The sequence below is a fragment of the Esox lucius genome, chromosome 1 (genome assembly GCF_011004845.1).
Source record: "Esox lucius isolate fEsoLuc1 chromosome 1, fEsoLuc1.pri, whole genome shotgun sequence".
Classification (NCBI taxonomy): domain Eukaryota; kingdom Metazoa; phylum Chordata; class Actinopteri; order Esociformes; family Esocidae; genus Esox; species Esox lucius.
This window is the reverse complement of record NC_047569.1, coordinates 14,849,017-14,873,047: the sequence shown is the minus strand read 5'-3', so window position 1 is coordinate 14,873,047 and position 24,031 is coordinate 14,849,017. Positions and strand designations below refer to the sequence as shown.

At 46.2% G+C, this 24,031-nt stretch overlaps 1 protein-coding gene across 4 annotated transcripts in view; it reads left to right on the top strand.

The window, feature by feature from the left end:
- The window catches only part of pik3cb (phosphatidylinositol-4,5-bisphosphate 3-kinase, catalytic subunit beta), a 42,172-nt gene extending 20,113 nt beyond the window's left edge, over positions 1 to 22,059 (top strand). For 2 of the 4 annotated variants that reach the window (XM_029119179.2, XM_029119177.2), the window contains 22 exons: positions 1,656 to 1,842; positions 5,475 to 5,703; positions 7,486 to 7,724; positions 10,188 to 10,370; positions 12,092 to 12,259; positions 13,683 to 13,772; positions 13,930 to 14,181; positions 14,279 to 14,375; positions 14,793 to 14,923; positions 15,026 to 15,076; positions 15,762 to 15,950; positions 16,151 to 16,272; positions 16,395 to 16,538; positions 16,671 to 16,770; positions 17,219 to 17,415; positions 17,604 to 17,713; positions 17,823 to 17,901; positions 18,541 to 18,708; positions 18,896 to 19,019; positions 19,131 to 19,276; positions 19,385 to 19,517; positions 19,695 to 22,059. In XM_029119179.2, the coding sequence (XP_028975012.1) occupies positions 1,690 to 1,842; positions 5,475 to 5,703; positions 7,486 to 7,724; positions 10,188 to 10,370; positions 12,092 to 12,259; positions 13,683 to 13,772; positions 13,930 to 14,181; positions 14,279 to 14,375; positions 14,793 to 14,923; positions 15,026 to 15,076; positions 15,762 to 15,950; positions 16,151 to 16,272; positions 16,395 to 16,538; positions 16,671 to 16,770; positions 17,219 to 17,415; positions 17,604 to 17,713; positions 17,823 to 17,901; positions 18,541 to 18,708; positions 18,896 to 19,019; positions 19,131 to 19,276; positions 19,385 to 19,517; positions 19,695 to 19,832 (3,243 nt within the window). In that variant the 5' untranslated portion in view covers positions 1,656 to 1,689 and the 3' untranslated portion in view covers positions 19,833 to 22,059. Of the gene's footprint in view, positions 1 to 1,655; positions 1,843 to 5,474; positions 5,704 to 5,798; positions 5,956 to 7,485; positions 7,725 to 10,187; positions 10,371 to 12,091; positions 12,260 to 13,682; positions 13,773 to 13,929; positions 14,182 to 14,278; positions 14,376 to 14,792; positions 14,924 to 15,025; positions 15,077 to 15,761; positions 15,951 to 16,150; positions 16,273 to 16,394; positions 16,539 to 16,670; positions 16,771 to 17,218; positions 17,416 to 17,603; positions 17,714 to 17,822; positions 17,902 to 18,540; positions 18,709 to 18,895; positions 19,020 to 19,130; positions 19,277 to 19,384; positions 19,518 to 19,694 lie in introns of those variants that run through there. The other 2 variants (XM_029119180.2, XM_013136144.4) reach the window with 2 other exon arrangements.
- The last annotated feature ends 1,972 nt before the right edge of the window (positions 22,060 to 24,031 follow it).

The following is a 24,031-nucleotide window of genomic DNA, read 5'->3' as shown; positions in this document are numbered from 1 at the left end:
CATTAGGAATGAATGCTTTTTGAGACCTTTTCAGTAGAACAATGGGGTGTTCCCATGACTACTGTCTTTCTGTCCACACTGTCCAGTTACATGAATGTTTAGTATTCTGCTGGTCACTGACATGGACCAGGATGTACCCGGGACATTACATCCATATCCTATGTCGCTCACACACTCATTAACCCTCTGTCCCAGGGGATGGCCCGTCATCACCTACTTATTATTTTATTGAGGGTATGTTAGGACTTGAGGTTGTACTTATGTGGAACACTAGCAGTCTCCCTCAAGCCTTCTCTCTCTGTCTCTCTGTGGTTCTCTCTCTCACTTTTCCTCTATCGTTTTTCCCTGCTTCATTTTTATCTATTCTCTCTCTCTCGTTCTCTCGCTCTCTCGTCTCATGGGAAACAGCTATGTACCAGTGCTGTAACAATGTGCAAATAGTTGAAGTATGAAGGGCATCCAGCCAGTGCTGTTCAGCACCCACCCCCCTTTCTCTCTGTCTATGTGAAACCAGACCCAGCATCAGACCTCTGACTGTCTTTCCTCATGCACCTGGTAACCCTGCTCCCCTGGAGAAGGGTGCTTAGAGTTGATGTCTCCTCTGTGGAACTGGGATCCTCTCTTATGTCAACTTCTGGCTCCCAATGTCGTTTTCTGGGAAAGGCATTCAGCTGCTCATTTGCCATTGTGCTTAATTCCACCACCGGGTTGGTGTCGTCGCTTCACCGAAGCAGGCGCCCCTGCAGCTTTAGGGAAATGGCTACTTTATGGTCTCCCAACTGGTGACTTTGAGCATTTTCAAATGCTACCTGTGTGTGTGCTGCTACCAGGTTGGCCGTTTCACTAGGTTTTAAACTTTGTGTTTGTGTGTTTACTTACCCTTGTCTTTGACAATTACCGTCCCTTCAAGGCCCACTTGTAGTTGAAAAGGTTGACAGACAGTCAAATAGCAGGTGCATCTACATAGCTGATAACATTAAGTGGACGGGATAGTGGTTTCAAATGGGCCGTGGCGCTGTACTACCGAGTCAAAATTGACCCAAGCACTTAGGGGAAGAAAACCATTAGAGTGAAGGGGCTGCTGATGTTAATGGTCTGATGATATTGTGCCAAGAAGGAGATTGTACAGTGGGCTGCTGGAGCACTTTAACACTTGCTCTTAAGGAATGAGTTGAGTTGGGTGGGGGGTGTTGTTGTTGGCTTAAACGAACCTGTCCAGTCCCACGCAAACCTACCTTTATGTCACGCTCATCAGAGTATTTGAGCAACAGCAGCTAAATTTACCTCCGCTCCCTGGTTACTTGATAATTACCTTGGCAACGACCTCAAGTCCAGGGGGGGGTGGGTAGGTAGGTAATCGGAGCAGGCTGTCAGAGTGAGGGGAGGGATTGGTGACCTTTTGTTCCTCTGTTTGCTTAGTGGGCATTCCTCCTCGGTCTGGCGCTCATCCAAAACGTGTCCAGTCTGCCTGTATTACACAGTGTTCCCCCTGGGGGTCAAGAGGGGGAATGACAATCTGCGCAGTCAGGCCCCAGTCAAACTTTCAGAGACTACAGTTTGATGTCAGTAGGACAATAGGGTTGTGTTACCATAGACTTGTGAACTGGGTTCAGTGTTCGGTTTGTCTCCTGACCACTCTTGTTATCTCCCTCCAGGTCCTTATGGTTGAGCTGGGCGTCGGTCCCTGCGATGCCTCCCGCCATGACGGACCTCATGGACATGTGGGCGGCCCACTCCCAGGTGTCTGGAGACAACCTGGTCTCTGTGGACTTCCTGCTGCCCACCGGCATCTACATTCAGATGGATGTTCCCAGAGAGGCTACCATACAACACATCAAACTGGTAGGAGGAAGCAAGCGGCTTCGCCTGTGTGTTTGTGGAAATGCGTGTGGGTGTGTGGAGGTGTCCGTGGATTCTGTGGTGGGTGTTTATTAAATGTTCTAATAGTGATTCTATGACACATGAAGGGTTTTGTCGCTGGATTCTTCATTACACCTAACAGGAGAGGGCTAGCGTTCTAGTTTCAGGCAGCATTCTAATTGGTGCATTTAAAAGGCCGAACAGCCTATGCAGAAACCGGTCTCTGAGCCATTGTAAAGGATCAAAGCAACCCATCAGAAGAACAATAACCAGCAGGCAGCAGGCATGTCATGTCGCCAGCAAACCGATGCTCTCTGACTGTTATGACAGAGCCTGTGGCTGGCGATGTTTGTCCCAGACCCGCAGCCGTCACTTAACCTATGACATCACACCTGACCCAACTGCTGGTTAAAGGTGAGGACGGGCTGTCGTCGTCACTGCCTTGGAATGTGTCACGTTTGAGTCACTATTAATGTTTTACTGATTTTAGCTTTGAACTTTGTGTAAATGTCTCTGTTGATAATTATGACCAAGGGCTGTTGGCTCTCCTGCCTTGTAGAACTTCCCGACCCTGACGTGACCGTGGATAACGAGGAATTTGTCAGTCGTATTTTTGTATACGGCCACAACATTTTCCAAGTTGGTAAGAGAGAAGATCATTAATTTTCCCGGGAATTATGTCAGAGTTGAAAGAGACAAGAAGTAGCTACCTAATGGCTCTGTGTACCTCGCTCATCTCCCCAGCGCTGAACAGTCAAGCGGAGCCGTTGCTATGGATACTCACACACGGGCAGAGCCACGGAGCCGATGAAGTGCGACAGAGCAGGGCACCGACAGATTAGCGGCCGACAGAGAAAGTTCTTTTTGATTTTAGGTTGAGGCGGGGCTGGGTCTTGACAGGCGGAATCAGGCCAGAGGCTAGGGCCTGAACGTTGCTGGCATGAGGAAAGCCCTGGCTTAAATGTCAGGCCTGTGCAGGACTCCAGCCTTCATAGATTCCGCAAAGCGCATGCGCACACCGAGCGGAGTCGGATATGAAATGAAACAGCGTTTAGTTTCCTTAGACAGGCTTTGTTGAAAAGCGCCGGGAGTTGTTCTTTTAGTGTGCCCAACGCGGTGCGTAGTGTTTTGCCATTTCCCTGAATCACCCCTGGCTCCAGTGGTCCCGCACGTAATGAAGAGTTGCCAAACAAATGGGATTCGCAGAACTGTTTGTTTGCCTCTCTGCGTTTTTCAACCGTCTGGCATACAGAAATAACCAGCTCCATTACTTATAATCTGTCTTGGTTGAGTCTTAGAATCCACGCCTTAAGCGCAGTCCGTATTCCTGTTTTTGTGCGTCGGGGAGGAGCTTGACTCCTTGTTTAGTGGAACTGGGATTCCCTGGGAAAGAGGGAGACGTGGAGGAAGCCTTGAAGACATGAAAACAGCCTCGGTGGCAAAGCCGAACGCGGTGAGGTTGTATCCTCCTGTGCATGTGCGGACCACGGTGAACACATCTGCGCTGCGGTTGAACGCGTTCTGGTTTCAAACGTCTTTGCTATGCGTCATTCTAAACAACCCTGTGGGACACTTCGGAAAGGAAACACCTCATTCAGGGAGATGGAAATAGCAGCCTTTACACTAGTGGTTAAAGCCGTTAACCGAAACACTGCGAGTCCTTAGCCCAGACTTGACAAGGTAACAGTGGGGTGTTCTGTGTTGAGTGAGGCCCTTGACCATTATGACGCCAGGAAGGATTGATCAGTCATCAGGAAGTATTGATCCCCTTGTTATGACCCCCACTAATTGTCTCTGGGGGACTGGGATATCCCAACAAAAAGCTTTTCCATGTGCATTATTATTACTATTTTAAATTTGTATTCCCGTTTATTGAAACTGTTGAAATCAAGATGCTATGCTGACTGCTGTCGCAAAGAATGTTTCACCTCTAGAACCTTCTTTCAGGCTGTTTTTGAATGTGGTCATTTTGTCAGTAACTTTGAACTGTGCCGTTTTATTCGTTTCTGTGAGGCCTGTAGGGTACTTTGATCATTATGTGATCTGGCAGACATGATTGAGCTTTGATCTGGCTTTATTAAGTTCACCAGAGTATCCTGTTCTCTATGAGTAGAACAGAGACCATAGAGAATGATCATTTGCATGGAACGGGAGACTGCAGATCCTATCATCCAGTGAACTAAAGACACCAAAAAGTGGTTGCTGCAGCTCATAGATTTTATTACCTGAATTAAAGCTAGTTACATGAGTAGTATCCAGATGGAAGGCCTGTCAGTGGCTAACAATGTTGGTCATCACCCCTCCACCTTCATTAGAATACGTCATCTTTCACTTTAATATAAAACAAATATGAGATGGTATTTCCCCCTTTACTAGCCAACAGCTCTGGAACCATAGGGTTTTATTCTCATACATTTGTTTCAGATCTTGCAGTCCAACATAAATGTACAAAAAAATATTCAAAAGCCACCTCTTGGAAATGGGATGTTGAGACTATTATCTGGTTATTTTAATATGCAGGCTACAAAGAGGGAGTGGCATTCTGAAGAATAATTTGTGACATCTGTGTCACAATGTGACATCTTTGGCGCAGTGGTGAAATTTGACACCAATAAGATGTCATGCGTACAATGAAAAATGCCAACTGATAAGTTTCGTAACAGCATTCATCCATGCAAATGTAGATATAGGAAATTAGGAATCCAGTATATAATTCCACAAAAAATGAATGCCAAATTGGGAAATCTTTGGGTTATATATTATTGTGAGAAATAGATTGTATTTATAGATGGCATTACGATCAACAAACAATCAATTGATAAGCAACGTCTTGCTAAGGTTAGGTTTAGAGTCAAATTTCAATCCATCAAATGTATTTATAAAGCCATTTTTACATCAGCAGTAGTCACAAAGTGCTTTTACAAAACACCCTGCTTGCAGAAGCTTTAGGGTAAGGGTTAAGGTTAGGATGAATGCTAAGGTTAGGGTTAGTAGATGTTGAGTTAAAATGCATCTACAGACGCTTTTGGGACTCTAAATATGTATGCTCTTTATTTTGGCACTTTTTGATTGGGGGCATGTGTTGAGGGGACATGATCTGATGTAATGGTTAGTCAGTTGCTCATGACACAAGGCAGTGACTGATTCTGTAGGCACAAGTTGTTTGTCTGAAGGGAGGATAGATGGCATGACTCCCACTCTGTGCCCGTTTGTATTTATGTAGACCCCTTTAGCCTCAAGCATACTCACACACTAACCCACTCTGACTGCGCCACTGGCCATGATTCACGTCCTGAGTGTGATTCACGTCCTGATTGGTCTTTTTAGGACCTGTGTCATCACGTTGGTTCCCCTGTAATCGCACAACATCATATGATGTTGTTTTTCTGCCATTTTTTAACATTTTATTCATTCGGTTGGCTTCAAATTGCTGTTTACTTTAATATGTGGATTATACAGACGCGAGTCATGACTTTGGCGAGTTGGACTTGTCGTTGCTTTTGTTTACGTGAAGTAGCGCTGTGTTGTTGTTCTGTGCGGCCACTTCTTTTTTGGGTAGTCAAGTTGTTTTGCGGCGGTGTCTACAATAACTGTCCCCCCCCTCCCCCACACAGCTCCTATGGAAGCAGGCCCAGACATATCCCCTGTTCCCCTCCCTGGGGGAGATGGAAGGCCACATGTTCGAGTGCGTGAATCAGGCAGCGGTCCACGAAGAGCTGGAGGACGAGACGCGGCGGCTCTGTGATGTCCGGCCCTTCTGGCCCATGCTCAAACTGGTCACACGCAACTGTGGCCGCGCCGAACGCCTGCTCGACTCCAAGATCGGCGTGCTCATCGGGAAAGGTGACGAGCGCTGGCTCACTCGCACGCGCACACACACACGCACAGCCGTCTCACACTGATGTTTGCACAGTATAGATCTGCTTTACCTTTGTCAGATCTGAGGCCTACCACCCGACGTCTTAAACCCGGTCAGCCAAAACCCAGTATTGGCTAAAGTCGGACGAAAAACAATCGGTTACAACAGACTGGCTTCTGACGTCCGTGACCTCATCCGTCAGTCGGTATCATATGTGGTACTGATAAGACCCAGTGGTGAGTGGAGGAGACAGGACAAACCACCACTAAATAGCCAGCCCCTGGATGGAACTGTCAGTCAGTTGATATTTAATACACACCCAAACCTAAGTATGCATGCGTCCGTATGCATTTGGTGCCACACACACACACACACACAGCCTCATGTTGCCTGGGTGTGTTTAAGGATGGACTCAGTGGGGGTCTATGAAGATCCTCTAGGCAGCTGGCCAAGCAGGGCTGTTCACAGTGGAAGCCCGTCGGTGATGCTAATCGAAGGAGACTAATCTCGTATTGATATTATCCCTTTTGACTCCACTTTTGTCAGATGTGGTCTTTAAAAGGCTTTTGTCAGTTAGCGGTGCTCAAAATGAGCCCACAAGGCACCGGCTAGGGTCACAGACACACACACACACACACACACACAAAGGGAGCTTTGGCCAGCCACTCAGACAGTTTCAAAGACACACACACACACACACCATCACTAATGCAGACCAAAGGAATCCCCTGAGATCATATGAATGTTTAATGGTTTTAAATGTCAACATGTAGGTTTCATTAGCCAAAGCGTTTTCCCTGGAATACTGAGCTCTGTTGAACTGAGTCTCATCATGCATTCATACACAAGCAACATGTTTTTATTTAATCCAGCACAAGTGACCGGTTACTGTTTGACCCTATCGAGATGGGATGGTCGTCCTGTAATCCCTCATGAACATGAATCACCACCTGTTGCTGCTCCAGGTGTCACAGTGATGGTGGATTAAACATTGATGGTTGCTAATCCCTTTGTAAGGGGGGGGGGGGTTAAACCCACTCCTGCAGAGCATTTCTGGGTCCCCAACTGCTTATTAGGCATTATGTTGGAATTAACATATCACATGTAAAACATATGGCGTTAAATGGAAACGATGAATCAAATGTGAAGTTAAACCGCAATGCGATGCTCATGTGATATACACACCTATCTATTAAAAGTTGGATTTTTGTAACACCTTAAACCCAGAGTTTTTTTACGCGCTTTATTTCCGGTCGTTTTTTAAGTATCTTTCAGTATTGAGGGGTGTCGTACAGGGTTGCGACGTCTCGTTTCATTCTTGCAACTACCTGTGTTGAGTCGGGCGCCAGGAAGCTCGGCTGTGGATGGTGGCTTCAGGTGCTGAGGTTTTGGCAAGTAAAGTCCTGCTTGAGGGAGCAGAGTTATTAGAGCGGAGCAGCTTGGCGGGAGGGACATTGGAGGACACCGTGACGCTGGCTGGGAGTTGCTGCCATGGCGTGAATCTAATCGCAAATGTCAAGTCAAGAAATTGGAAGGGAATAAAAAAGGGCCGGAAAGTGATGTCGATGATGTACGTGTGTGTGTGTGTACATCTACATCTCTCCATCTGTCAGTTCCATTTTCAATTCAGTTGGCTCTATTGGCAGGGAATGTGTTAGCTAAAGGCATTGCCAAAGGAAACTGTCTCTATCAAGTTGTTAAGGAATCCTATTGTTTATGAAGATTCCCAGTCCTTATAAGGCATTATGAATGCTCATTGCTTGCAGGTCTCCACGAGCTGGACGCTCTGCCAGACCAGGAGGTGAAGGACTTCCGCAGTAAGATGTTCCGCATCAGCGAGGAGAAGATGCAGCGGGTACAGCTGATGAACTGGAGTGAGTGGCTGCAGGCCTGCTTCTGCCCGCAGCTGGAGCCAGTGGTGGGAGCCGCCGCCGGAACGGATGGCGTCAACGACAAGCAGGCCGAGACGAGCCTCAAAGTCACCATACACTTCGACCAGTCCCAGGTTACTGGATATGCCCATTATTAAATCCGTTATGAATTCTCTTTTGCTTTCTGTTTCTTCCTCTCATTCTTTCCCTTGCTCCCTTCGGCTCTCGTGCTAAATTTGAAAGGCTTTGTTGGTATGGCAGACGTTTGTTTTTTCGTTACTAAGCAAGTTGAAATTAAAGTTAAAATTGAAATGGTACATAAAAAGAAATGTGGGTGAGATGGTAAACCTCATACACCTACACACGCGCAAGCACGCAGACAGCAACTTGTACTCAACCATAGGGTGGATAGGGCCGTAGCGGTCAGACCAACTCCAGTGTGGTCAGGCAGGTTTCATCATATACAGACTGTTCCAGCAGACTGTTCCAGAAGGCTACACTAGTAAACTCTGGCTCACCCAGACGTTCTCCCTTTCACTCGTCTCCGCAGTAGACTAAGACCTAATAGGGCCTGGTCATGTGTCAGTCGGCTGTTGGTTTATAGGTCACGTGACTGAGCCTGACTCTCTGGGAGACTGACTAAACGAAATGGGTCACCACCATCCATCACTTTTCCATCCGCTGAGACACAGAAGCCCATGACACACACGCCTGCCAAATGAGCATCTCCACTGATTAAAAACATGGAAAAAGAGGACATCCGAGGAGACTGTATCGTTCAGTCTCTGTCCCTCTCTCCCTTTCACACGCCGAAACACACGCAGGCATACTGTAATCTTATGATCAATCTTTGCACAATACGCTCTTTCTGAAAAACATTTGTGCACGTTGTTAGACAGACTGTGGCATGTCAACAGATCAGCTCAGATTGACCTCTCAGAAGACACGCATGAAACCCATGCTAGCTGACTGCATGCTACAGTCACGTGAACAAGTAAGTACACCCCATCTGGAATGGCTTTTCCCCCCGCATGGATATATGAGCTAAATTCCATTTGTGTTCATTGATAAAGATGACCGTATTTAATACTTCACACAGAAAATGTTTTACTTTGAAACCATTTATGCAATAAAAATAAAATGTCCTAAGGTTTGGTTATAAACATATCAGTGGGTAGTAACACATCATGTCAAGATAAAAAGATTTCTCTTGGGCCCACAGATGAAACATTGATGCCATTTCCAAGCAATTTGAAGTAATAATTTCACTCTGACAGATCATCCATATGAAGAGAAAATGCCAGACCCCTGGCAATTTGCATAGGACAGGTTGCCCCACCTAATTCAGCCCATGAGCCGACCAAAAGATGATCATAGAAGGCTCTAAAAACCCCTGGGTAACATCCAGGGAACTACAGGCCTCTCTTTCCACAATCAGTGTTGACATGCATGAGTCAGATGTCCAACAGAGGCTGCGCAAACTTGGAAGAAGCCTCTGCTCTCAAAACTAAATATCAATGCATGATTTGACGTTTCCCAGAGAACGCCTTTGTTTAGACCAAAATAACGGGAACACTGTGCTATGGGCAGATTAGTTTAAGGTGGATTTGTTTGGCCATAATTCCAGATGTTATGCAGTGAAAATAAAACACTATCTTTTGTGAACAGAACTTATACCAACTGGAAAGCATGGAGGCGGTGGTATAATGGTTTGGGGCTGTTTTGCATGTTGGCCATCGTTGAACCAACCATGAATTTGTACCAGAGAATTCTTGAGAAGAGGATGATGCCATCTGTCAAAAAGATGAAGTTGTAATGAATGTTGCTTGTGTGTTTGGGACAGTGATCCCAAACACACAAGCAAAACTACAACAGAATGGCTCAAAGGGGAGGAATAGAGGATTATGGAATGGCCAAATCAATATCCAGATCTCAATCTTTTCGAAGTACGCTCCCAGACAATGTAAGAGACTGATAGACAATTAAAAGAAATGGCAACATGAAGTTATTTCAGCCAAAGGGGGCAACACTAGCTGTTGAAGCCAGCAGTGTACTTTTTTCCCACACCATAAATTGTCTGTATTTTTTTTTTTATATTAATAAATGCTTGCAAAGTATAATCTTTCAGTGTAATTTGTTAAATTTGATTACATTTATCTGTCAACAGTGTGGAAATTACATCCTGGGATTATAATCATTTTCACATGACTGTATCTGCCCTAAAAGTCCAACCATCTATGTGTGTACCCCCCCCCCAACCCCCCCCCCAACCCCCCCCCCCCCCCCCCCGGCGGGCAGTGGCATTAAGGCCACATGTAACTTAGGAACACAAAGGGAAGTAAATAATGTCTTAGCTGTAATGAAAGTATGATATTGCTTGAAGGATACATTTTTGTTGTTACGTTTGGAACTTGACCACTCTGGACTGTGTCACCATGGTGATGTGTAGCAGGTGGTTGTCATGGCACTGCGTGTGGGCTGAAATGCTCTGCCCTGTAGACCAGGGTGGCTTGCTGTGTGTTTGTGTGTGTTATGAGGAGCTCCCTCTTTCCATCACTCTATGTTAGCAATTCTAATGTTCTGTCGTTCCCTCCCAGGACACAGCCAGTCTGAAGGTATGCCCCAGCACTACTCCCAGTGAACTAATGGAACAGGCGTTAAGAAAATGGCTGACCACACATGGCCCTGAAGAGGAGGGACGTCAGGCCCAACAGTACATTCTTAGGGTTAGCGACAAGCTGGAGTTCCTCTGTGGAGACCACCCCCTCATCCAGTACAAGGTGACCCCTTAACTCAGAACCTCAGATCCATAACAGGAGTGTGGAAAACCCGGCCTCGACTTTCCGCTAAAAATGTCCTTGTCCCACCCCAACACTTTCGTAATGATTAACATCGGAAGTGGTGACCTACCCTAGACCGTTACGGCTCCCGTCTGGCCTTCCAAGGTCGGAATATGGTTGAGGAATGTCTCCTTGTGTTTATCTGTAAATCAGACTCAGTGGTGCAGAGACCATCACCTTATGGGCGTCTCCATTACGCTTCATCAATAACATGACCTTCCTGTGTGTGTGTGTGTGTGTGTGTGTGCGTGTGTGTCACAAATTCAGTTTAGAAACAGAGGGGAAGATTAACTTCTATGGGTGACATTGTCAGCTGATATTCACCTGTAGGTGGATGACATGGCAACCTAGGTGGTTGAACTCATTAGATAAGGGACAGGTGTTCTTTACAATTAGTTAGGGTTGAGGAGAAGTAGTCATACCAACTGGTAAAAAACTAAACAAAGGTGTAACTAGTTTGTCAAGCAATGGGATTGACGCACATGTCCCCAACCGTGACGCCCCTTGCCCAGCCACCTGTGGGTTTAACTCCAGTAGTTCTCGCTGTTACCCCTAGTGGACTGTTTTACCTCATAACCAGCTGGAGAACCCACTCTGATAACGTCCTTGTTTTTTGAACCCTCCTTAATGATTAATGTCATAATTGGTAACCTCTCCCGGACCGTTGCGGTTGATTCCGTAGTGGTGTTCCAAGGTTAGTGTAGGTTTGAGGAATGTCTGCTCGTGTTCCTGTAAATCAGTGATCCTGAAACATAACGCCTGAATAACACGGCCTTCCTGAAGTACACCACTGTTGCTTATGGGTGGGTCTCGGTTACAATGCCGTCTACTTGGCCATTTGGCCAAATGTTACGAAGTAATGATGAGCTTGAAATTGGTTGCACAACTGAAAAGCACATCCATATTTGTATCTTTAAGTCAGAAAAGTGTTATTAGTTTTTTTTAGTCCAAGTCATTGAACCACTTTTGAGGTACATCCTTCAGGTGTGTTTTTTTGTAATTGAACCTCTTTTGAGGTACACCCTTCAGGTGTGTTTTTTTGTAATTGAACCTCTTTTGAGGTACACCCTTCAGGTGTGTTTTTTGTCATTGAACCTCTTGAGGTACACCCTTCAGGTGTGTTTTTTGTCATTGAACCTCTTGAGGTACACCCTTTAGGTGTGTTTTTTGTCATTGAACCTGTTTGTGAAACCAGTATCTGCTACAATGATGCCATGCTGAAATGGGCCACATTTGCTCTTGTTCTCTGAAAACTGTTTAGAACCATGAACTGTCTGTACATTTGTGTGTGGGTGGGGGTGTGGGTGTGGGTTGGTGTGTGTCTGTTTTTGTTTGCTGTACATTTCAGAGCCAAATATCCCCACAAGGATAGTAAAACAATATGAAATGTACATTTAGGCAAAATTTTGTCAGTCCCAGTGGGGGAAAAAATGCTATTTTTGGCTATAAATATGGGTTAAAGTACCAATTTAGGGTTTGGTTTGGCTTTAGAAAAAATATTTTAATGGGAATTCTTTGTTGAGTTCTCACAAAGAACGTTCAACTGGATGTGTTTGACCCTGTCCATTCTTCTGCCCTATCCTCAGAGACAGGTGTGATGTCTGGTGTGTGCGCCTGTCATTCAACAATGTGTTTTGTATTCAACCCTTTTCTGTCCCCAGCATATCAAGGCATGTCTCCAGTCTAAAGAGTGTCCACACTTGACTCTGGTCCAGATCAGCTCTGTCAAAGACATGTTTGAGAAGGAGATCTCAGCCATCGGAGCTGTGGTCAACCGCAAGAGCTCCAACCCTCCTTTACCCCTGCCCCCCAAGAGAAGAGGTCCCTCGGTCAGTTTGTGTCTGTGTGTGTGTGTCTGTGTGTGTGTGTCTGTGTGTGTGTGTCTGTGTGTGTGTGTCTGTGTGTGTGTGTCTGTGTGTGTGTGTGTCTGTGTGTGTGTGTCTGTCTGTGTGTGTGTCTGTCTGTCTGTGTGTCTGTCTGTCTGTCTGTGTGTCTGTCTGTCTGTCTGTCTGTCTGTCTGTGTGTCTGTGTGTCTGTGTGTCTGTGTGTCTGTCTGTCTGTGTGTCTGTGTGTCTGTGTGTCTGTGTGTCTGTCTGTCTGTGTGTCTGTCTGTGTGTCTGTCTGTGTGTCTGTCTGTGTGTCTGTCTGTCTGTGTGTGTCTGTCTGTGTGTGTCTGTCTGTGTGTGTCTGTCTGTGTGTGTCTGTCTGTGTGTGTCTGTCTGTCTCTGTGTGTGTCTGTGTGTGTCTGTCTGTCTGTCTGTGTGTGTCTGTCTGTCTGTGTGTGTCTGTCTGTCTGTGTGTGTCTGTGTGTCTGTGTGTGTGTGTGTGTGTGTGTGTGTGTGTGTGTGTGTCTGTGTGTGTGTGTGTGTGTGTGTGTGTGTGTGTGTGTCTGTGTGTGTACATGCTTTATTATTGCCAGACATTACAAGCCACTCTAAGCAGTCCGCTATGACATCAGTCTGTGATGTATAGTCTGGTTCTAAAGGTCAGATTCAGTTTAATTGATGGTCGTTAGTTAGGGTTTAACTGCCCGATACCATGACGACTGTGTCCCACTGTGACGGATGACATCAGAGAGCAAATTACACACCTGTCAATCTAACACCACTAAATGTCAACATCAACAAGATCTGCACTGAAGCAGAAGAGGTCGGAGTGGAACATTTGAGACAGAGACAGCGGTCTGAAAGTTATGTCTTTAGTCAGTGGGACTGTTGACCGAAGGAGAAGTGAGACTTTGCTGTAGGTGTATGCCTCAAGACCCAGAGATCCAGCCCTCTAATCAGGATAGGTTGTCCAGAGGACAGACTGTTGTAGCGGAGCCTACAGGAAACGTGTGACGTTATTCTCACAGACACTCATTCGTATTCCTCAGTCGCATGCACAAGTTGCTCCGGGGAAGAGCGTCTGCTCATCCCAAATCTCAGACAAACGGCTGTGCAGTTGAACACTGTACATTCAGGAACATGGTCTCATTTGAATACACAAGACACACGGACACATTCTTTCGTTTACACACTGAGACGTGGGGTGTGCAGCAGGAAGTGTGCCGGTTAGTCATGTTTGTGGGTTGTTGCTGTAGGGCGATCATGTGATGGAGAGGGTTCTTCCTGCTAACTGCTGACCATATTAAATCTACACTGCTCGACGACTAGTCTGACTTGCCTAACCTTGTGCATGTTCTGTTTCTTACAGTACGTAATGTTGCTATACTTTGCTCTTGAATGTCTCTTTTCCCTCCTCTCTTCCCAGCAGGTCAACACCTGTGTCTGGGAAGTGCCCCTCCCGTTCAAGATCTTCCTGATCAAAGGCAGCAAGGTGAACGCAGAGGAGACGGCCAAGGTAAACACTGACGTCAGGTCTCGATAGGAGCGGCCGGAAATATTTACGCAAGTGTTTGAACCGCGCCACCGTTACATCCCGAAGGTTGTTGAGCGTTTTGTCAGCCGTCAGTGCTTTCCCGTTTTGGTTAAACCGAACCCTGCTTGTCCGTGTCCAGGTCCAGGTCCGGGCGGGCTTGTTCCATGGCACCGAGCTGCTGTGCAAGCCGGCGGTAAGCAGCGAGAGCAGCGGACGCTCGGAGCATGTGTGGAACCGCATGCTGGAGTTCGACATCCAGGTGAGCGACCTGCCCCGCATGGCCCGCCTCTGCTTTGCCGTCTACGCCATCATGGACAAGGTCAAGAAGCGGAAGTCCACCAACAACTCCCACATCAACAAGTACCAGACCATCCGCAAGGCCGGCAAAGTGGTACGGAGAGCACGCACGTCCCTGGCGTGATTCAGTCGCTCAGCGGCGCGTGTACACGTTTTAATCTTTGTCTGTTCTCTCGCCTGGCTGCCCTCAGCACTACCCCATTGCCTGGGTGAACACCATGGTGTTTGACTATAAAGGACAGCTGAAGACTGGAGATATCACCCTGCACAGCTGGTCTTCCTTCCCTGGTGAGCCAACGCATCGGGACAAACACTTTGCATAATCATTTAAACAAGACACGAAGCAATATATTTAATTGGGGTTTACATTTTAAAAGGGCTTAGGTAAGGGTAGGGGATTACAGTTGGGGTTTAAAGGAGGGACGAGCGCTAACCCTCCTCCCAGGTCCTTAGAGCATTCAGCCTCGCTTGTCTCCACTGAGTCATCTGATAGCATTTATTTTTTTTGTATCTGCGTCCAAGACGTGTTGGAATGAGTGAAACTCCCACGTGTCAAATTAAATATCTTGATGGACATACATCAGTGTAAATTCACAGGAAACCTGACAACACGCTTCCCACCAGATTCCCCAGAAATGTGCCCACGTATACAAATTAGTTCAGTGGCATGTAAATGCATGCATGTTTCTCCCGTGTGTTGCCCAGATGAACTTGAAGAGATGCTGAACCCCATAGGAACCATCCAGACCAACCCGTACACAGAGAACGCTACAGCCCTCCACATCCAATTCCCCGACTACATCGCTCACCCCATTGTGTTCCCCCCCTTCGACAAGGTGAGGGAACGCTGACACGCGCACGCTGACTCATATTCAAACGTGCGTGTAATTATGAAGTAAATCAATGTGTGTGTGTGTGTGTTCCTTCCACTCCTGCAGATTTTGGAGAAAGCTGCAGAGATCGCCAGGTCAAGCGACTGCTCGCCCATGGTACTGTCGTGAGTTCCAACCACTGAAATACACACACATAGATGTACACACACACACACACCTCCTTAGCGCTATGCGCTCCTTCCATTACACACAGCACTCCCTTGGCTTCTGAGCAATGGCAGACACCAGACAAATGTTGCAAGTTTCTCTGAGAGAGAGAGACTCCAGGCATGTTGCAAGTATTTCGGGGAGATAAAGGGCCCGTACCAAGTGCGTCAGTGGGAGGGTATCGCTGAGACTGGTTTCCAGGGTAACCCAGTCAGTCTTGGATCCAAATCCTTGGTAGTGTTGGCAGGGGGGGTGTACTGTCGTAATATCTCCCTGGGAAATCTGAGCCACTGATCAGGCCTGCTTTTACACACACACAAGCGCGCACACACAGTGACAAGACCCTGTGGGACAGGGCACACAGATAGTAATGCAACACCATGTGATATAGTGGGCTTGCCAAGACATGTCCTCTGCTGTCTCCAGCTCCATGCTCCTGGGGACTATAGGTCTATTTGTAATGGAAGGGGGGGTTGGTTGCATGAAGTGTACTGAGCTTAGGTTGGTGCCTCATGGCAACTTCTACATTCCACACTGCTTCCCGCTATTCTGGAAATTGGAAGTTTTTCTTGCCCTGCGCTGCCACCTGGTGTTGACTATCCGCCACTGCCCCCCCCCCCCTTCCTGTGTTCAGGGCCGAGGAGGTAAGAAGTTCCACATTGAGCTGAAGGAGATCATGGAGAGGGACCCGCTGTCCCAGCTGTGCGAGAATGAGAAGGACCTCATCTGGACACTACGTTACGACTGCATGGAGAACTTCCCCCAGTCCCTGCCCAAATTGCTTCTCTCTGTCAAGTGGAGCAAACACGAGGATATGGCCCAGGTAGCTGCATTCTGCAGAGATTGCATTAAAAAAATTATACATTCATTCTCAAGGGCGACAAACGATTATGTTCTATCCAGGCTGAAACATGCCTCAATAGTCTGATTTTAAGTTGAGCTCTTCTCACGGCGCTCTCTTTTCCTCGTCCAGAGGCTGCTGTGTTCCTGTAGTAGCTATAAAACAGTCTGTCTGTCTTCTAGCTCCAGGCCTTGCTACAGATCTGGCCCAAGCTGAGTCCTCGAGATGCTCTGGAGCTGCTGGACTTTAACTATCCAGACCAGTACGTCAGAGAGTATGCCGTGGGCTGCCTGAAAGATATGAGGTAGGTCACACACAATACGCACGTAACACACACACATTGTGTACACACCATTCACTAGTAGAGCTCCTGTATCTAGTAGTACAACCACGTGCCAATTTACGGTCTTCCGCTCCCATTTGTAGTGACGAGGAGTTGTCTCAGTACCTACTCCAGCTGGTCCAGGTGTTGCGCTACGAACCCTACTACGACTGTGCCCTCACACGCTTCCTACTGGACAGAGGCCAGGGCAATCGCAACATAGGACATTTCCTCTTCTGGCATCTCCGGTAAGAGAGAGGGATTTTGAGTGTGCGTGTACATGTGCGCGCGTGCATGCTGTGTACGTGAGAAATCAGGGGATGGCTACGATAACCAATGCTAGGTTTGACTTTTACAAGTGACCGTGCTGCCCCCTACAGGTCTGAGATGCATATGCCAGCTGTCTCTGTCCAGTTCTCTCTCATCTTGGAGGCCTACTGTCGCGGCAGCATTCCTCACATTGAGGTCCTAAAGAAGCAGGTATGACACACACACACACACGTGCCCTAGCTACAACCTTTAACCCCAAACTAATCACTACATTCTGTCACTCCCTTTCATGCTTTAGTTTCCTCTGACTGTTCAGAGCAGGATTATTTATAGGGAAGCCAACAGAGCGGCCTGACCTCTAACTCCCGACCTCTGACCTCTACTGTATTAGCCCTGACAGCAGCACCATTGGCTGCTTCCTCACGCTTCCTGTCCACCAATGTCCCTCCCCCTCAACGTCCTGTTATGGCATTAAAGCGACCACTCAGTGGGTTGTTTCAGGAAGCCCATGCTGCCATTCTGTCATACACAGCATCCCTGTCTTATTTAGGAGGCCACTCACTTACGTTATTTCTATCGCAAATGCGTCTGATATCATTGTATTATTACATTGCACTGATGCTTCCACACTGCAATGACATCCTGTTCACGGCTCTAGGTGGAGGCTCTGAGCAAGCTGAAGTCGGTGAATGAGCTGATTAAACTGGGTACCATAAAGAACGTCCGCAGTAAGACCAAGGAGGCCATGCTCACGAAAGAGGCCATGATGACATGTCTGAGGCAGAGTGGCTACACGGAGACCCTCTCCGACCTGCACTCCCCCCTCAACCCCAGCGTCCTGCTCTCTGGAATCAAGTAGGTCAAAGGAGCAGGTCAGAGGGAGGACAGTGTGACCTGAGCTGAACGTCGAAGTTCATATGGATGACTTCGGTTTATTTATTTTTTTTAAATCTTAGTATTTCTCTGACATGAACCCCCCCCCATTTCTGTCTCTTTCCGTTTGACTTCCTGCTCCCTCTCTACCCCCCCTCGCCACCTCCCAGTGTGGAGAAGTGCCGGTACATGGACTCTAAGATGAAACCTCTGTGGATTGTCTACAATAACAAGCTGCTGGGAGGGGACACCCTGGGAATCATCTTCAAGAATGGAGATGGTGAGTGAGGGAGAGAGAAAGTTGGGTGGGTGGGGGTAGATGGAGGGATGTGTTTTATCCAGTTATTAATGAAAAACTTTCCGTGTTCCTCTACATTCTCTCTCAACAGACCTGAGACAAGACATGTTGACGCTGCAGATCTTGCGTTTGATGGACCTTTTATGGAAAGAGGCCAATCTGGATCTTAGGTATGTGGGGGGGGGGGGGGTCGTGCGTGCATGCGTGCGTGCGTGTCCCTTCAGATGGACTCTGTGTCAGTCAAGCTTGTTTGTTCCTGCTCACTGTAGGGAAGGGGAAGCTGTGTTGTGTGATGTAGAGGAGGGAGGGACCCTAAATCACCCCCTGCCAGCCTGACCTCTAACCTCTTGAACCCCCCCACATCCATACCGCCAAAACCGCACACACTCCCCAGCTTCTCCTCCTAATGAAACACACACGGACATGTCTGTGCCTGACCCATCTGGAGCTGTGCGGGGAGGGTTGTTTTGACAGTTGAGCTGAGGTTCATGCCTTGGGTTACAGGGGGAAGGAGCGGTGAGGATGATGACGGCACGACTGATGTGGCGTTTGATTCATGTTTAGAGTGGAATGATTCGTACGTTCAGGTGGTGTCAGACATAGACTGTCACTGGGTGTTGCTAGCTTTGCACTTTGTGTTTCTGGTTCGCACACAAACTAATAGGTTTCTGGTCTGCATGTAACGCTGAAACCATCCTAGCCGCTGTGGTGCCCTCTGGTGGACTTAGATTAAGGAGACTGTCGTCGGAAGTATCTCAGTGGTGTTTAACTGAAGGAGAAATGTGTTCTCACGCAATCTGTCTGTGCAGAATCGTGCCTTACGGCTGCCTAGCGACGGGGGACCGCTCAGGGCTGATTGAGGTGGTGTCGTCGGCGGATACCATCGCCAACATCCAGCTCACCAGCAGCAATGTAGCGGCAGCCGCAGCCTTCAACAAGGATGCCCTACTCAACTGGCTCAAAGAGAAGAACTCTGGGTAAGACAACAGCTGACCTGTTTTTGGCCAATAGCTTTTTTCGGTTTGTCCAAATCTCCTGGATGTTGACCCCTTTTTAGTTCCGTGTGTTTCATGGAGATGCAACAATAAAGGCGACAGCTTCCATGAGTTGTTGACGTAAAAAACCAAAGACCGTTTTTTAAATTTCCGTCTGGTCGGCGTGTAGCGACGCTCTGGAGAAGGCGATCGAGGAGTTCACCCTGTCCTGTGCGGGCTACTGCGTGGCCACCTACGTCCTGGGTATAGGTGACCGCCACAGTGACAACATCATGGTCCGCAGCACCGGACAGGTGCGTCTTCCGCCAGTGTTTCCGGATAGAAGGACATCACAAATTAGGTTTCACAAATGGAGTGCAGGATGCAGTACCGGCTAAAGTTCTTACAGCATGTTTGTGTCTCAGCTCTTTCACATAGACTTCGGGCATATCTTGGGGAACTTCAAGTCCAAGTTTGGCATCAAGAGAGAGCGTGTTCCCTTCATTTTGACCCACGACTTCATCCACGTCATCCAGCAGGGGAAAACGGGCAACACTGAGAAGTTTGGAAGGTGAGCGTCCCATTCCCGCCGTGGGCTTGGAAAACCAGCTGCTGCATAGATGTCGTAATGTAAACCTGAGGAGTCGTTACTTAATTCTGCTGAATGTGTCCTCCCTAGTTTCCGTAATTACTGTGAGCAGGCCTACCTGATTCTGAGGCGAAACGGGAACCTTTTCATCACCCTGTTTGCCCTTATGCTGACTGCTGGACTGCCTGAACTCACCTCAGTGAAGGATATACAGTACCTAAAGGTAAGACCCAAAGACCATGTGTAAACACACACACACACACACAGTATGTTGTTAGTCATCTCCCTTAGGCAATAGTTTACTCTAGTCCCACAGAAACACATGGCTTACAAAGCCACGTATGAAAACGTTTTCCGGTGACAAGAGTGTTTGTTCAGTCCCTTGCCTTTGCCCCCTTAGGACTCTCTGGCCCTGGGGAAGACCGACGACGAGGCACTGAAACAGTTCCGGCAGAAGTTTGATGAGGCACTACGAGAGAGCTGGACCACCAAAGTCAACTGGATGGCCCACAATGTGGTCAAAGACAACCGCTCCTAGAGCAGACAGATGCCGCGCCCTGGAACTGGATGGTTAAGAGTTAATGGCCAAGGGTCGAGCGGTTCTGATTCTGCCTGTACAGGGATGGGACTACGGTGAAAGAGGGGAGCCAAGGTGTTGCTAAGGGGTGAAGACCGGCCAGAACTGGGCCAGGGGTCTCAGAAGGGAAGCTGGAGTACCGTCACAAACACACACACACCCAACATGCTCTTACAGGCTTGCATTCCCCCCTCGCTTTGCCTTTGGGCTCTTAAAGCTGCTGTGTGCCTCCAGACAGTCTAGCTGACTCTTCCTGGTTATCTGACAAATCTTTGGATTTGTGGGCAATATGGTTGCAAGTTTTGCACATGCTCAGTGGGAGTATGAGCTCAGCCCCAAGGAATGGTTTTTACATCCCCACTGTTTGAGAATGGACTTTCCCCTTGAAACCAGGACTGGACTGAATCAATGGGGAAGGGAACGGGGGCAATTACCCACCTATCATCAGGACTTCTGATCTGCCTTGTGTTGGACTTGAAGGGAGGGGTCTGGGTTGGACACACCCACTCCATTGCCCACAGCAGACAGTAGAATTTGTAAAGAGTGGGTGTATAGAAAAAGGACAAGATGTCTCACCCCAATGTCTTAGAATGACGCCAAAACATGCACATGGACAGAGGAAATGCGTCTTATTGGATCTCAGGGGGTTGTAAAGCCTCCAGTTTATCTTGAAAGCGTGCCTCACAACCGTGGGAAGATTGTATTTGTCTAAAGAAAATATTGTCCTTTTTTATTTTATTGCCACTAAGATTTTATCTGAGATGTTTATGTGCCAGACTACTTTACTGCTGAAGAGAGACAGTGTGAGAGGACTTCCAATGTGTTTAAGGGATAAGCCCTGAGCCATTGCCCAAGGTTTTGAGAAACTGAATGGCTGGGTGGTAGAATTATCTAGGCGACTCCTACCGATGCCTAAACAGCTGAACCTTAAGTGCATGTGACGGCTTCCCAACTTTAATCATTGACACTTCCCTCCTAGTAGCTAGCTAGCTACTTCCCTCATTGTAACCTTAACTGGGACTTTGGGAAAACGGTGCTCAGCAGCCTGGGGTAAAGGACTCTTTGTCCCAGTGTTGTGAGTTTTCGAGCATGTGTCTCCAATAAATAGACTCAATCCTGCTGAAATCCAATATTTTTGTCATTGATGTTATTTGTTTTTTTGTTTTTACTTGGAGGAAAACTTTTGGCCAAGTTAACTAATGCCAGATTATTCCCCTGTCCATTCTATGGTTTACCTTTGGGCAACACGCGTCTGGAGGGGGAGTGGTCTTAGTTGGACCAAACGGTTGTCCGATTCAGCTTTGCAGACTAAGCCTTTGAGAACAGCTGTGAATTGGACCATCAAACACTGGAACCATTTCTAAAAAAAGAGGGAGAGAGGGGGCTCAAAATTATTCTAAAACGTTTTTTTTTTATGTTTCTACTTAGGAGTCAACATTTCTGTAAACATTGTGTTCCCAACTTCATATTTTTTGTTGTTGTTAGACAAAATGCAAACACAAAAGGTGATCACAACCCTTCCCCAGGATTTAGTATTACTATAACAGAGTTTCTGTCTCATGCCGCATTTAGGTTCTAAGTTCCCAGTTGGAAATTTCACTGGAATGATGGAATTACAAGTTGGAAACTGGAAATGTTGTTACCTGCGTTTGACTAGTGAGGTTTCACCAATGATCTTGTTTCTTTTCAGCCACTAGATGAAAACAATAAATTTTTGATAATTACAACCTTACCAACATGCATAATTACACAAGTCAGACAATTGCCAATATTGAGCAAGTCAGATCTTTATTATTGGCAATGTAAGTTAATCATGATAGTTCACATTTTATTGGTTGAAGAATGTTTCCAACTTCAAAAGCATTTGAACACTATTGAAGTTGGATCGATCACTTTCCAGTTCTTATTTCCAACAAGCTTTTGAAGGCAGCCCTATACATGGACTTGCCTATGTATACCAAACATGGTCTTTCAAAGCATCAAACCTATTGGGCCACATGATAGTAGCTACACTGAAACAACTTGCTGGGAGATAACTGCAGCATGTAGCTAAAATGCCTTTTTAGGACCAACATTTCATTTTAAGGTTTATTTTACTAGGTTTTGTATTAATCTGTTCAGAAATTGAATGTTTGTGTGAAAAATGTGCCGCTCTTTTAAATCTTTTTTTTATATATACTGTATATATCTGCAGAAGTGGGCAGGGTTTAGGATCTGTGGGAGGGGTTTGGCAGCAGAGGGGGAAATGTTGCGATTTAATACTACTTCCTGGTTTTGTCATGAGGTTTTTGATTTTGTGCAATATCCGTAAAGTCTATATATATATATATATATATATATATATATATATATATATATATAATATTAAATAAATGAACCCTTGGGCCCTATTGCTGGACCTATAATGGTTGTCACTGTGGGTTAAGTGTGATGCTGCTGTATTTCTCACTGCTAGCCTTCTCATGTCTTTTACACACTGAATATTGTCAAATGTACAGGCTTTTATTGTTTTACAGTTTTTTTTTGTTTTCATAGGAGTTTTATTAAAGTTATTTTCCATTGAACTACAGCTTCCTGTTGTATTTGTTTGTTTTATGTGTGCATGCAAGTGTGCCTGTTAAGACTTGGTCGTGGGTCACATACACTGGTGGCCAAAAGTTAGGAATAATGTACAGATCTCTCTATTATGGACAGAAATTAGTACTTTTATTCACCAAAGTGGCATTCAACTGATCACAATGTATAGTCAGGACATAAATAATGTGAAAAGTACTATTATACTTAGAATTTTTTTTAAGAATGTTAACTATATAACTTAAGCTACTTCAAAGAGTTCTCATCAAAACAATCCTCCACATGCAGCAATGCAGATCCTTGGCATTCTAGGTGTCAATTTGTCCAGGTACTCCGTTGTCATTTCACCCCACGCTTCCTGTCGCACTTGCCATAGATGTGACTGCCTTGTCAGGCAATTCTCATGCACCTTACAGTCTAGCTGGTCCCAGAAACACTTAATGTACTTGAGACCGATGTACTTCCACATCTCTTTCTGTCCCTGTTAGAGCTAGTTGTCTTAGTCTTTTAAGACTGTAGAGTACACCTTTATGTAAACTTCAGTTTCTTTGCCAATTTCAACCATTGTTTAGCCTTCATTCCCCATAACAACAATCGACGAGTTTCTACAGAAACCTGTTTCTTTTTTGCTATTTTTGACCTAATATTGACCTTATGACATGCGTCTGTTGCATACTTTGACAACTCAAAAACAAGCACAATGTTACACTTCCAAATGGCTTTCAGCTGTGTTGGATATAATGCAAAGGGATTTTTTAGTACCAAATTAGCGATTTAGCATGATGACTCAAGGTTAAGGTGTTGGAGTTGAGATATGGCTGCTGGAAATGGGGCCTATCTAGATTTGAGCAGATAATTAGAATTAAACTAGATTTGATCAAAGATCATTTTCAAATAGCAATGGTGCTTTAAATCAGTAATGTCCTGACTTTACTTTGATCAGTTGAATGCCGCTTTGGTGAATAAATGTACCAACATTTTCCTGAAACAGCTAAATCTGTGCATTAGTCTAAACTATTGGCTGCCAGTGCATGTTCAACAGCTATCTGGACTCCATCTAGAGATGGCATTTCCCTGTGATAGTTTATAACTGGATTTTTCATTATTTGCAGATTTCATGCGACATTAGTGACTGTAGAGCAGGGATGGGCAAATTGGATGTGGTGGGGGTCACAGAATGTATGTATTGGTCATCAACGGTCCGAAAATTAACTTGGAACACACAAATATTGTATGTAATTATTAACAAATGTATATCTTAAAATATTGATCAATGTGCTATTTTCCCGCTCTGCTCACCTCTCCCGGGATTCAGCGCGTTCGCTCACATGTTTTTAAACGTGTTAACCCTTTGATTGCTGTAGGTTTTTTTGGCTGTTTTCACTTTGATATTTTGGCTTGTACAAAGACTTGAGCCATCAAGTGTTTTATGGCTCAAACATCAGCACACTCACAGCTACACTTAGAAAGACCACAACATCTTTCTGAGTCCCTGAAATTACTTTTTAATATGTAAACATGCACAAAAAAAAAGTATTTCATGTTTTGTTTCCAGCATAACTTTACACCAATTTAAAGGTCAAACA